At 42.5% G+C, this 14,193-nt stretch overlaps 1 protein-coding gene across 1 annotated transcript in view; it reads left to right on the top strand.

Moving 5' to 3' along the window:
- Window positions 1-4,988, top strand: part of LOC124613854 (venom protease-like) — a 174,343-nt gene extending 169,355 nt beyond the window's left edge. Inside the window, exon 7 of the mRNA XM_047142579.1 lies at window positions 4,383-4,988. Coding sequence (XP_046998535.1) covers window positions 4,383-4,556 — 174 coding nt within the window. The 3' untranslated portion in view covers window positions 4,557-4,988. The remainder of the gene's footprint in view (window positions 1-4,382) is intronic.
- Window positions 4,989-14,193: the final 9,205 nt, after the last annotated feature.

Here is a 14,193-nt window from a genome sequence, read left to right as displayed (position 1 = left end):
AAGAGATGAATATACTAAAGAGATTCAGAAGGACGTAGGCTGCAGTAGGTACTGGGAGATGAAGAAGCTTGTACAGGATAGAGTAGCATGGAGAGCTGCATCAAACCAGTCTCAGTACTGAAGACCACAACAACAACAACAACAAGAAACAATTAAATAAACGTATATCAAAAGAAAATAAGCAAAAGGTACGCCAGGAGCCTAATGTCTCTGTGCTTTCTAACACACAGTAAATATTTAACCAATTTATTAATTAATAGCATGTATCGGATATAAACAAAGACATATACAAATAAATATATTTACAAGCATGCTACTACCGTTTTTCTCGTGTAGCTGTGGAGTACTTATGGCCTGACTCGATCGATTGTAATCGGCCACTTCGACCTCCAATAACTCGTGTACTATTCAAGTTACATGGCTGTTATTCATACCAATTTAGGTTTACTCTAATAGCTTTCTAAAGACACGTCGATCGACAAAATCGGAAGACGCGTTTAGATTTTAGAAATTCGTTGCTGCGTGTTACTTGTATAATTTATAATCAGGTACTAAATTTTAAACTAATGAAGCTATTGAAAATCCGAGTACATCATCAGAATCGTCGTGCAAATAATGGTAATGTTCATGTTCCTCTTTGAGGTATCATGATTCCTCTGCCTACTATTAATTTTTTTATAGGAATTGTGAAATGTCTGCCATATTGGTTTCACAAAGTCCGCCACCTTTGGCACTCCCGGCATAGACATCTCCTTCATCGACACAGAGCACTGTCCTCGTCACAGCGGAATTCCCAGCCACGCGGCTGGACCATGCTCTGGGGCTGCCCCTCTTGCTCAGCTAGCGTTCGGCACCACGTGTTTGCCAACGAGCCGCGGCTTGCCGAACCCGAGCGGTACCCGCTGCTTCCTCCGAACTTAAGAATATTTGCAGGGCGCTATGACTCGCTCGTTACCTCACAACATCGCGTTGGGTAACTACTTCTCAAAACGCTTAAAAAATCTTAAGACTTTGTAGATGTGAAGCGAGACCATACATTTCCTTCCTCAGGTATCTTTGCTATCACCTTTTAGAACTTATAAGTAAAGTTTTCCCTGCTTCCATCTTTGTATCACGCTTTGCTTCATAAATCATATGTTCACTCCATTTCTGATATGCATCTACAGAATCTCATTTAAGTTTCTTTTTCTCTGGGAATTTCTCTGATTTACAGTGCCGCGCTCCTGATGTACAGGTTCTTCCTTGACGTTATTGCACTTAATCACTTGACTTCTTTTACTGAAACATACGGGGGCAGTTCAATAAGTAATGCAACACATTTTTTTTCTCGGCCAATTTTGGTTGAAAAAACCGGAAATTTCTTGTGGAATATTTTCAAACATTCCCGCTTCGTCTCGTATAGTTTCATTGACTTCCGACAGGTGGCAGCGCTGTACAGAGCTGTTAAAATGGCGTCTGTAACGGATGTGCGTTGCAAACAACGGGCAGTGATCGAGTTTCTTTTGGCGGAAAACCAGGGCATCTCAGATATTCATAGGCGCTTGCAGAATGTCTACGGTGATCTGGCAGTGGACAAAAGCACGGTGAGTCGTTGGGCAAAGCGTGTGTCATCATCGCCGCAAGGTCAAGCAAGACTGTCTGATCTCCCGCGTGCGGGCCGGCCGTGCACAGCTGTGACTCCTGCAATGGCGGAGCGTGCGAACACACTCGTTCGAGATGATCGACGGATCACCATCAAACAACTCAGTGCTCAACTTGACATCTCTGTTGGTAGTGCTGTCGCAATTGTTCACCAGTTGGGATATTCAAAGGTTTGTTCCCGCTGGGTCCCTCGTTGTCTAACCGAACACCATAAAGAGCAAAGGAGAACCATCTGTGCGGAATTGCTTGCTCGGCATGTGGCTGAGGGTGACAATTTCTTGTCAAAGATTGTTACAGGCGATGAAACATGGGCTCATCACTTCGAACCTGAAACAAAACGGCAATCAATGGAGTGGCGCCACACCCACTCCCCTACCAAGAAAAAGTTTAAAGCCATACCCTCAGCCGGTAAAGTCATGGTTACAGTCTTCTGGGACGCTGAAGGGGTTATTCTGTTCGATGTCCTTCCCCATGGTCAAACGATCAACTCTAAAGTGTATTGTGCTACTCTTCAGAAATTGAAGAAACGACTTCAGCGTGTTCGTAGGCACAAAAATCTGAACGAACTTCTCCTCCTTCATGACAAAACAAGACCTCACACAAGTCTTTGCACCCGAGAGGAGCTCACAAAACTTCAGTGGACTGTTCTTCCTCATGCACCCTACAGCCCCTATCTCGCACCGTCGGATTTCCATATGTTTGGCCCAATGAAGGACGCAATCCGTGGGAGGCACTACGCGGATGATGAAGAAGTTATTGATGCAGTACGACGTTGGCTCCGACATCGACCAGTGGAATGGTACCGTGCAGGCATACAGGCCCTCATTTCAAGGTGGCGTAAGGCCGTAGCATTGAATGGAGATTACGTTGAAAAATAGTGTTGTGTAGCTAAAAGATTGGGGAATAAACTGGTGTATTTCAATGCTGAATAAAACAACCCCTGTTCCAGAAAAAAAATGTGTTGCATTACTTATTGAACTGCCCTCGTATTAGTGACGGAGCGTTAGTCCCACTGGAAAAGAAGAGAATACGTAGGTGCCTGTAGTCTTCATGTAGGGACTACCATGCATCTGACTGACATGGTTTTAAGGAAACTGCAGAAAACGCAGGTGGTAAATTGTAACCCTTGTCCTTCGAGATGCGAGTGCCTTTAGTATCTGAGCCACCTCGCCGGACACACTGTCGGAATTGGGAAGTATTATACGACGAAGCACCCGTACAATATTTATCAAGCTTTAGAATGATCAAGGACACTGACGGCTGGAAGTGCCCACCTGGTAAAGTTCGGCAAGTTGCAAGTCTTTTGAGTCGACGACACACTGGGCGTGTTGATGACGACGAAATGCTAATGAGGACAACACAACACCCAGTTCCCTCCGCAGGGAAATCTCCGACCCGGCCAGGAATCGAACCCAGGCCTGTTGCGTGGCAGTCAGATATGCTGACCATTCAGCTAAGAGGGTGGACTGTTCATCACGTAACGAATGCTAAAATATTAAATTATTATCCCTTTTAGAACCGATTTCTATCGTCAGTATCAGTAAGAGTTGTGACTCAGCTATAAACATTTTATTGTATTTGTTTTGGCGTGGAAGCAGCCTCCAAACGTTACGCTAGCGAAATTCTAGGCAGTTTACTGGAATGCCTGAAACACGTGACATCACATGCTACTTGGATTCTGGTAACAAATTAAACGTTGCCACGTCCCACCGCAGACATTCTCTAAGGGTATTCAGTCAGCGAACTGGCCAGATCAGTCAAAGATCTGTACATTCCTCAAGATATTTGTGGTGGGGTCTTGCATTAGTGGGCCTGAATATGCCACTTGGTACTGTAATTATGATGGATATAACAACAAGTTTTACCAGTCTTGCTACATACGGACGAGTATTCAGCCTTCCTTCAATAATTAACAAATCAATCCTGTTAGCAACCCAGTAGCTCCCCATACCATGATGTTGGACAGCTATATATCTGGATTATTGCTCCTCCCTATTGCTTTTCACCCACTCACCTGCAGACTTGTTGGCGTCGATATGAGAGAACCACAGATGCAAGGGACACACATCGCTGGAGTCTACAGCATGCAAATTTCTCTCACACAGGTGAGCTACCAGCAGGAAACGGTGAACGCAAAGTCTATACCAGAACCCAGGTTCAATCAATCTGTTCCCGACGATTCAGCGTGGCGATCGGTCTGTTACTTTTAGCGTGATTTCTACTATTGTCAGCTGTCTATGTGACAGAGCCAATTGAACACGCCAAGAATCTTGTCACGGTTTAGTCCTTCTGGAAGGATTCATGTGTACTCTTCTACAGTAACTGCACATCCAATTGTCTGTGCCATGTGTCGATATAATTCTCCTACTTTTCTTGTGCCAATGATTCAAGCTATCTCAGCGCCCACAAAAAAAAAAAAAAGCTGGAAACTGCAAGTGCACTCCTTTCATGTATTCTGTGTTGAGATCTCCCCCTCAAAAGTTTCAGTTAAACATATCTGATAACCTTCAAGTACAATCACCTCATTCTTCAACAATAGGAATGCATTTTTTCTGTATTGGAACTAACGGAAATAAGCTCATGTAAGAATGAAATTTTTATAATCATGTCCCACAGGCATGGGGATACTTCAGTATGCTTTTCCAATGTTTGGTCAAGGTGTTAACGGAGTAACGTCTTCCAAATCCTTCAGTGTTACTACGTTGCAAGCTAACAACCCTGGTTTTCTGGCATGTTTGCAGGGCGACTCTGGAGGTCCACTGCAGGTGGATTTCGACGGCTTGTACACCGTGGTGGGGATCACCAGCCTGGGGCCCAGCCCGTGTGGCGGCAGCGTGCCAGGGGTGTACACCAGCGTGGCGCACTACCTGGACTGGATAGAGGAGCACGTCTGGGGCCCAGAAGGGAACTCGTAGTGCCAGCCGAACGGCACGCCCTACACGTTCATCGACGGGACGCGCTGTCTGAACTGGACAGAGGGCCGTGTCTGGGGCCTGGGAAGGTGCTACTAGCGTCAGCCTGACAGCGCAGCCAACACATTCCCCAGCATCGCGCACTACCTGGACTGGAAAGGGGGGCACGTCTGGGGCCCAGGTGGGCACTCGCAGCACCAGCCAGCTGGCGCACCCTGCACATTCAGTAGTGGGAAGCGCTGTCCGGACAAGTTCTGGGAACACGCCTGTAGGCCGGGCAAACACTTGTACAAGAGCAGTGTGGCCTTATGTGCTGCCACTTGACAAGATGCATCCAGGACCCTACACCTGGATTAAACCAAGCAACTAGTCAGAAGAGACCAAACACCTGACACACAGCAGTGCATTGACATAACTTGAGAAATTAGTGGAAACAATTACTGCATTGTCACTGCTTGTCTAGTTACACACTTCAGATAAATATACAGTGGTATACAGGGTCAAGCATCGTGAAGTAACTGTAGACTTAATCACAATGCTGATTAAGATTTGGGAGAGTCTAGGAGTGAAGTTATGTAGTACACGCAGGAAAAGAACACGAAGCGCTCTTTAACTGTCATAACTTTAGCAAGTCATTTTCTGTCTCTGACAGAATTACAGTGTCATCGGAAAACCTCAAAGTTTCTATTTTTTCTGTGGTGTACTTTAACTCTATCTTCAAATATTTCTTTGGTTTCCTTTCCTACTTGCTTAATATACTGACTGAATATCATCGAGGATAAGCTATAACTGTGTCTCACTCCCTTCTCAACCATTGCTCCCCCTTCGTGCTATGGGTCTTGCCCACTTATCGCTAATAGGGTGTCTATGGGATGCAGCGTTCCCAGAATGCCATACAACAATTTCAGACAAATAACATTATTTCTAGAAAGCAATTGACAATATATAACTTTAGAGAATTACAAACGAGGTGCGACTTGCAATATAATTTAGAGTCCTTCAAATGTGAACTGTTCAAGTGACACTTTACACACGTCACTGATAACTTGTGTCCCAGATCCGGTGCTGATCTGAGCCGTTCGAGGCTAGCAGAAGAGGCGTTTATACGCACTTGTTGCAGGGCGGTGGGAGGGAGGGGGGGAGGGGCGCTTGACGCCTGGTGCGGCCCGGTCCAATTCCGCGCACCATTCACAGCCGTTTCCTCACCGCCTTCTCTGGTCTTGCAATCCGCATCTTCGTTCCAGCGTTTGTGGTTACGCCAGAACAAGTGCCGCTCGACTCTTATAACTGCTGTCTGGTTTCTGTATTGGTTGTATGTAACCTTTTGGTCCCTGTATTTTACCCCTGCTACCTTCAGAATTTCAAAGTGACGACAATAACCTGTTGTTGATATCCCAGCCCTTATGAATAGGTGGCGCAGTGCAGGTCCTCGGCGGCGTGATCTGTCATCAAGCAATACGATGGAGATTATCAGTTCATACTGTCAACAGACGTGTCTTTAGGACCACTATAATCTTCTTAGATTGTTGTTGTTGTTGTGGTCTTCAGTCCTGAGACTTGTTTCATGCAGCTCTTCTTGCTACTCTGTCCTGTGCAAGCTTCTTCATCTCCCAGTCCCTACTGCAGCCTACATCCTTCTGAATCTGCTTAGTGTATACATCTCTTGGTCTCCCTCTACGATTTTTACCCTCCACGCTGCCCTCAAACACTAAATTGGTGATCCCTTGATGCCTCAGAAAATGTCCTATCAACCGATCCCTTCTTCTAGTCAAGTTGTGCCACAAACTCTTCTTCTCCCCAATTCTATTCAGTACCCCCTCATTAGTTATGTGATCTACCCATCTAATCTTCAGCATTCTTCTGTAGCACCACATTTCGAAATCTTCTATTCTCTTTTCGTCTAAAATATTTATAGTCCATGTTTCACTTCCATACAAATACTTTCAGAAAGGACTTCATGACACTTCAGTCTGTAACTGATATTAACAAATTTCTCTTCTTCAGAAACGCTTTCCTTGCCATTCCCAGTTTACATTTTATATCCTCTCTACTTCGACTATCATCAGTTATTTTGCTCCCCAAATAGCAAAACTCCTTTACTACTTTAAGTGTCTCGTTTCCTAATCTAATTCCCTCAGCATCACCCGACTTAATTCGACTACATTCCATTACCCTCGTTTTGCTTTTGTTGATGTTCATCTTATACCATCCTTTCAACACACTGTCCATTCCGTTCAGCTGCTCTTCCAAGTCCTTTGCTGTCTCTGACAGAATTACAATGTCATTGGCGAACCACAAAGTTTTTATCTCTTCTCCATGGATTTTAATACCTACTCCGAACTTTTCTTTTGTTTCCTTTACTGCTTGCTCAATATAAGATTGAATAGCATCGGGGATAGGCTACAACACTGTCTCACTCCCTTCCCAACTACTGCTTCCCTTTCATGTCCCTTGACTCTTATAACTGCCATCTGGTTTCTGTACAAGTGGTAAATAGCCTTTCGCTCCCTGTATTTTACCCATGCCACCTATAGAATTTGAAAATGAGTATTCCAGTCAATATTGTCAAAAGCTTTCTCTAAGTCCACAAATGCTAGAAACGTAGGTTTGCCTTTCCTTAATCTTTCTTCTAAGACAAGTCGTAGTTTCAGTATTGTCTCACGTGTTCCGATATTTCTACGGAATCCAAACTGATCTTCCCCAAGGTCTTCTTCTACCAGTTTTTCTATTCGTCTGTAGAGAATTCGCGTTAGTATTTTGTAGCTGTCTCTTATTAAACTGATAGTTCAGTAATTTTCACACCTGTCAACACCTTTCTTTGGGATTGGAATTATTATATTCTTCTTGAAGTCTGAGGGTATTTCACCTGTCTCATACATCGTGGTCACCAGATGGTAGAGTTTTGTCATGACTGGCCCTCCCGAGGCCATCAGTAGTTCTAATGGGATGTTGTCTACTCCGGGGGCCTTGTTTCGACTCAGGTCTTTCAGTGCTCTGTTAAACTCATCACGCAGTATCATATCTCCCATTTCATCTTCATCTACATCCTCTTCCATTTCCATAATATTGTCCTCAAGTACATCGCCCTTGTATAGACCCTCTATATACTCCTTCCACCCTTCTGCTTTCCCTTCTTTGCTTAGAACTGGGTTTCCATCTGAGCTCTTGATATTCATACAAGTGGTTCTCTTTTCTGCAAAGGTCTCTTTAATTTTCCTGTAGGCTGTATCTATCTTACCCCTAGTGAGATAAGCCTCTACATCCTTACATTTGTCCTCTGGCCATCCCTGCTTAGCCATTTTGCTCTTCCTGTCGATCTCATTTTTGAGACGTTTTCTATTCCTTTTTGCCTGCTTCATTTACTGCGTTTTTGTATCTTCTCCTTTCATCAATTGAATTCAATATTTCTTCTGTTACCTAAGGATTTCTACTAGCCCTCGTCTTTTTACCTACTTGATCCTCTGCTGCCTTCGCTACTTCATCCCTCAAAGCTACCCATTCTACTGTATTTCTTTCCCCCAGTCCTGTCAATTGTTCCCTTATGCTCTCTCTGAAACTCTGTACAACCTCTGGTTTAGTCCGTTTATCCAGGTCCCATCTCCTTAAATTCCCACCTTTTTGCAGTTTCGTCAGTTTTAATCTACAGTTCATAACCAATAGATTGTGATCAGAGTCCACATCTGCCCCTGAAAATGTCTTACAATTTAAAACCTGGTTCCTAAATCTATGTCTTACCATTATATAATCTATCTGAAACCTTCTAGTATCTCCAGGGTTCTTCCATCTATTCAACCTTATTTCATCATTCTTCTTAGATTATCCATTGAAAAACGAAAGACTAAGGCCAGAGTGGATATACAGGTCATGGACTCATACCTCTATCTTGTGCATTGCTTAACAAGTAAACTGTGTTCATATCAAGTGGGTGTATTGTATGAATTATACGGATGATAAAGTGAAAAAAATATTTCCGTTTTGAGGGCTACGTTTGTTCCCAACATTCATAATATTCTACAGATTACACTTTTACGCAAATCAATAAAGCCCTGCGTACGTGAAGATAGTATTTTTTGGTGGAGTAGATGTTTAATTATTTTATGGCTTTCAAAATGTTACCTATCTGTAAGGATAAGATGCTGAATAATTTTGTTCTTGAGGAAACGTCGGAATCTGTTGGAACACTTGCTGCAGAATCAACATAATAATGCCGGTGCTTTGGCTTTTATGGAACTCTGCCAGAGTCTTAAAGAGTATTGCGTTACTTACTAAGATTATCTTATCAGTTTCACTCTGGTTGGTGCTGTGAGAGACAAATGTGATGATCAGCTCTGTATCTAGTCAACAGACAGTGTTTTCTAATTGGCTTCATCTTGCTTGAGGCAATTATTTGTATGAAACATGCTATTTGTGGTATTGTGTGTGTGTTTGGTGAGTGAGTATCAGTACAGTTTGTTGAACATTTTACCATTTGTGAACACTAACAAAGGTGGAGAGTGGGAGGGGGGGGGGGGGGTTGGTGGGGAACAAAGAAACGAAGCAAGCTCTGACCAGCACACAGACTGCAGCAGAGTAAGATGTGGTGGGAACAAATTCCGCCTTCCCATGAAGGTGCATTCCATATCGAACCTCAGTACGAACGTATCAGTGATCCAAGGAATAACGGAATTCTAAACTGTTTCGTGAAGTGCCTAAGTGACGTGTTCCCTTTCAACAGCAGCAGAACAGAAGGTGCAATTTACAACTACCACTTCATCACATGTAACTGATGTAAAAGTAATTAAAAAACACTATGAAATCGCTGAAAAGTTTCAGATGAAAGATGTGCATTTCAGTTCCACGTTGTTCATGAAAAAACCTTTTTTTCAGGATCTTTTCCAAAAACTGACAAGATTTACGATTTTTAATCCAAATGTCTGTTACGTGTACAAACTTTGGATAAATAAAAAATTTAAATAACTGAAGTGAAAGCAATTTATTAATCCAATATAATTCTAAAACAATGTTTTACACTACATTCTGAGCACTTTTTATCTTTCAAAATATGTAACTATTTTTTTATTTAACATATTTCTAAAAATCGTAGATGTGTGTTTCCGTTTTATCACAATCGTTATGCGCCCTAAAATTGCACAGGATGGACATTACCCACAGCTCTGCTTTATTGTCAGACTGATGAATTGCCTCGCTGAACAGGTATCCCGCACCTTTGCTGTCAATGTGACTGAGGTGTCCATTAACAATGGTGTCTCCAATAATTGATTCCCCTGAAGGACTGACTTCCGCGTATATTCCTGACATGGTCAGTCTGGGAGCAAACTGCAGTGTATGATAACTGAAGAAAACTTCACAAGCCAAGACTGCTGAAGAAAGCATGACCAGTTTCTACAGAGCTGGCCTGTCATCATCGGATCTGCAAGGAAATGAACAGTAGTTGACAGGAAAATATTTACAATCATGGTATTACAGCTTGTTACATAATCAATGGAACTATTACGTATTTTATGCTTGTATAATGTACATGGTTATTACAAATGATGGAAGCGATTTCACAGCTGTACAATAACTTTATTATTTGAGATATTTTCACAATGCTTTGCACATACATACAAAAACTCAAAAAGTTTTTTTAGGCATTCACAAATGTTCGATATGTGCCCCCTTAGTGATTCGGCAGACATCAAGCCGATAATCAAGTTCCTCCCACACTCGGCGCAGCATGTCCGCATCGATGAGTTCGAAAGCATCGTTGATGTGAGCTCGCAGTTCTGGCACGGTTCCTGGTAGAAGAGGTTTAAACACTGAATCTTTCACATAACCCCACAGAAAGAAATCGCATGGGGTTAAGTCAGGAAAGTGTGGAGGCCATGACATGAATTGCTGATCATGATCTCCACCAAGACCGATCCATCGGTTTTCCAATCTCCTGTTTAAGAAATGTCGAACATCATGATGGAAGTGCGGTGGAGCACCATCCTGTTGAAAGATGAAGTCGGCGCTGTCGGTCTCCAGTTGTGGCATGAGCCAATTTTCCAGCATGTCCAGATACACGTGTCCTGTAACGTTTTTTTCACAGAAGAAAAAGGGGCCGTAAATTTTAAACCGTGAGATTGCACAAAACACGTTAACTTTTGGTGAATTGTGAATTTGCCTCACGAATGCGTGAGGATTCCCTACCGCCCAGATTCGTACACTGTGTCTGTTCGCTTCACCATTAATAAAAAAATGTTGCTTCATCACTGAAAACAAGTTTCACACTGAACGCATCCTCTTCCATGAGCTGTTGCAACCGCGCCGAAAATTCAAAGCGTTTGACTTTGTCATCGAGTGTCAGGGCTTGTAGCAATTGTAAACAGCAAGGCTTCTGCTTTAGCCTTTTCCGTAAGATGTTCCAAATCGTCGGCTGTGGTACGTTTAGCTTCCTGCTTGCTTTATTCGTCGACTTCCGCGGACTACGCGTGAAACTTGTCCGCACGCGTTCAACCGTTTCTTCGCTCACTGCAGGCCGACCCGTTGATTTCCTCATACAGAGGCATCCAGAAGCTTTAAACTGCTCATACCATCGCCGAATGGAGTTAGCAGTTGGTGGATCTTTGTTGAACTTCGACCTGAAATGTCGTTGGACTGTTATGACTGACTGATGTGAGTGCATTTCAAGCACGACATACGCGTTCTCGGCTCCTGTCGCCATTTTGTCTCACTGCGCTCTCGAGCGCTCTGGCGGCAGGAACCTGAAGTGCGGCTGCAGCCGAACAAAACTTTATGAGTTTTTCTACGTATCTGTAGTGTGTCGTGACCATATGTCAATGAATGGAGCTACAGTGAATGTATGAAATCGCTTCAATCATTTGTAATAGCCCTGTACATTCATAAACAGAACTATATTACAACTATTAGAAATGTTCATGTTCACCACAAACTGACGACTGACAGAGAAGTGGTGTATACACAGTGATCACCAGGTATGTCCACCAGGTGGCACTGAGGCGGTTGACTGGATTGTTATCTTGTGCACAGCGTAGAACATAGGTACATCACTCCACATGGCTGGTGATACTTTATTAAGTACCATTTTTATGTACACTATTATACAATCTAACTCAGAGAAATATGGAAACGTAATGTCTAGTTAATATATGTACCTTTGATAATGTTGTAGGATAAAATATATATGACATACGTTAGGAAACATGAACTAGGCTCACAATATACTAAACGTAGACAGAATTTAAAACGAAATTCTTCAGGTAGGATGTCGATATTCTAGTGTACTCTGTGTCACATTTATAATTTACATATGAATGTCGATAGTCATGTTTCGGATTTTTCACGATAATGGCTATACATTATACTTTTGTTTTCTATTATTTAAAAACAGTGCTCTAAACATAATACTATAAACATATCACCATTACAGAAATAACAACGTTATATAATTTTAACTGTGGAATTATGACGTTCATCTGCAGGGTGACAATTGTTAAACTATATGAAATAGAATCGTCATATCGTCACGACTTCTGAACGGTTTGCGTTAGGACGTTCAAACTGCACGGTTGGCCGCGGGGCATGATGGGAATTAATATTCATGGTTTAGCGACGAAGCACACTTTCATTTGGATGGGTTCGTCAATAGGCAAAATTGGCGCATTTGGGGGACCGAGAAGGCGCATTTCGCGATCGAGAAGTCTCTTCACCCTCAACAGGTTACTTTGTGGTGTGCAATGTCCAGTCACGATATTCCTTGACGGCACGGCGATTACCGAACGGTACGTGAAGGTTCCGGAAGATGATCTCATCCCCATTATCCACAGTGACCCCGATCTCGACAAGATGTGGTTCATGCAAGACAGAGCTCGACCCCATCGAAGCATGAGAGCACTCTGGGGCTACATTCTGGCTATGGGATACCCGGAGCCTCCATTGGCCACCATAGTCTCCGGATCTGAACAAATGCGTCTCCTTTTTTCGGGGCTATATTAAAGACAAGATGTACAGCAATAACCCCAAAACCATTGCTGAGCTGAAAACAGCCATTCAGGAGGTCATCGACAGCATCGATGTTCCGACACTTCAGCGGGCCATGCAGAATTTCGCTTTTCGTTTGGGCCATATCATCGCCATTTATGGCAGGCATACTGAACGTATCACTGCCTAAATTCGAATATCTGTAGTGACGATTACAAGTTAACTATAGTGTGTGCACGCCATAACTTGTAACTAATTTACGTTTTTTTCATATAACTCAATAATTGTAACCCTGTACATCACGTATGTTGCTCAATGTCTAGATACTGAATGGGGATGTGAGTGGAGCAACGTTCTTCATGATGTGTCTTATCAGACTAAATTAAAATGGAATTATAACGGTGATTTTTTTAAAAAAAATGAAGAAAACAAAAAAAAATATATTGTCTAGACATTATGTTGAAAAATTCGAAGCATGATTATGGACATTCGCATGTAAATGATAAACGTGACACAGAAAACTGACATTAAATTCTTATCTACGTTGAGTGTATTGCGAACCTAGTTACAGCTATCCAACGTAAGTCACACATATTTTATCCTACAAATTTATCAAAGGTAGGTATGTTAATTATACATAAAATTTCTATATTTCTATGAGCTGGACTTATAAAAATTTCAACGAAAGTATTCCCTAACAATGTTTCACCAATTATATGGAATAATATATCTGTGTATTGTGATGTATATATGATGATAATCCAATCAACCACACAATACCACCTGATGGATGTACATAGTTGTCGTTGTGTTTACACCTCTTCTTTGTCGGTCGCCAGCTGATGGTGAACATGAACAACTGGAAATTTGTGGCAAGTTCTGTGGTACCAAACTGCTGAAGTGATCGTCCCTAGGCTTACGCACTACTTAATCTAACTTAAACTAACTTACGCTAAGGGCAAAACACACACACACACACACACACACACACACACACACACATGCCCAAGGGAGGTTCCGACGGGGGGAGCCACACGAATCGTGGCAAGGCGCCCAAGACCGCACGGCTACCCCGCGCTGCTAAACATGAACACTTGTAACTGGCGCAGCATACTTATGTTTGTTCGTGATAGCTTTACATTTGACATGTTGAAGTATAGTGATCTTCATGGTAATGGGAAGTGCATATGCAGTGCGAAGCGACTTGCAACACCGATGGACAATATGATGTAAAAACGTTATAGTATAAGGTATTTCATAACTCCACAAGTTATGATTTTATGTATCTAAGGCACTTTATCAAGTTGTAATATCACGATTTTAAATGTTTTCCTATCAATTTTTCCTCATCGTCTTGCTGATCTAATGCGACAACATGGGTCTGTTGGAATCAGTTATCAAATAAAATACTTTTTTAGCGATCTTGGTTTGTGAAGTTCTCTTCAGCTATCACGTCTTCCTTCTGCCCCTTCAGAATCTTTTGTCTGGATAACCCAATACCACTGCAGCCATTGTTTCTTTTGATTGTCAAGTTCAACGTCAGACTGCCTCTCAGGGGCCTTTACCATTCCTAAACCCTATCTGATCATCATTTTACAGATCTTTTTATCGATTACTTCTCATTTTTCCTGGTTGTGGACGCAGTATCACCTGTTTCAGTTTGAGACAAAAGGTT

This window comes from Schistocerca americana, chromosome 4 (genome assembly GCF_021461395.2).
Source record: "Schistocerca americana isolate TAMUIC-IGC-003095 chromosome 4, iqSchAmer2.1, whole genome shotgun sequence".
Taxonomy (NCBI): Eukaryota; Metazoa; Arthropoda; class Insecta; order Orthoptera; family Acrididae; genus Schistocerca; species Schistocerca americana.
Note: the sequence above shows the minus strand (reverse complement) of the source record. Positions and strands in the feature narration are given on the sequence as shown.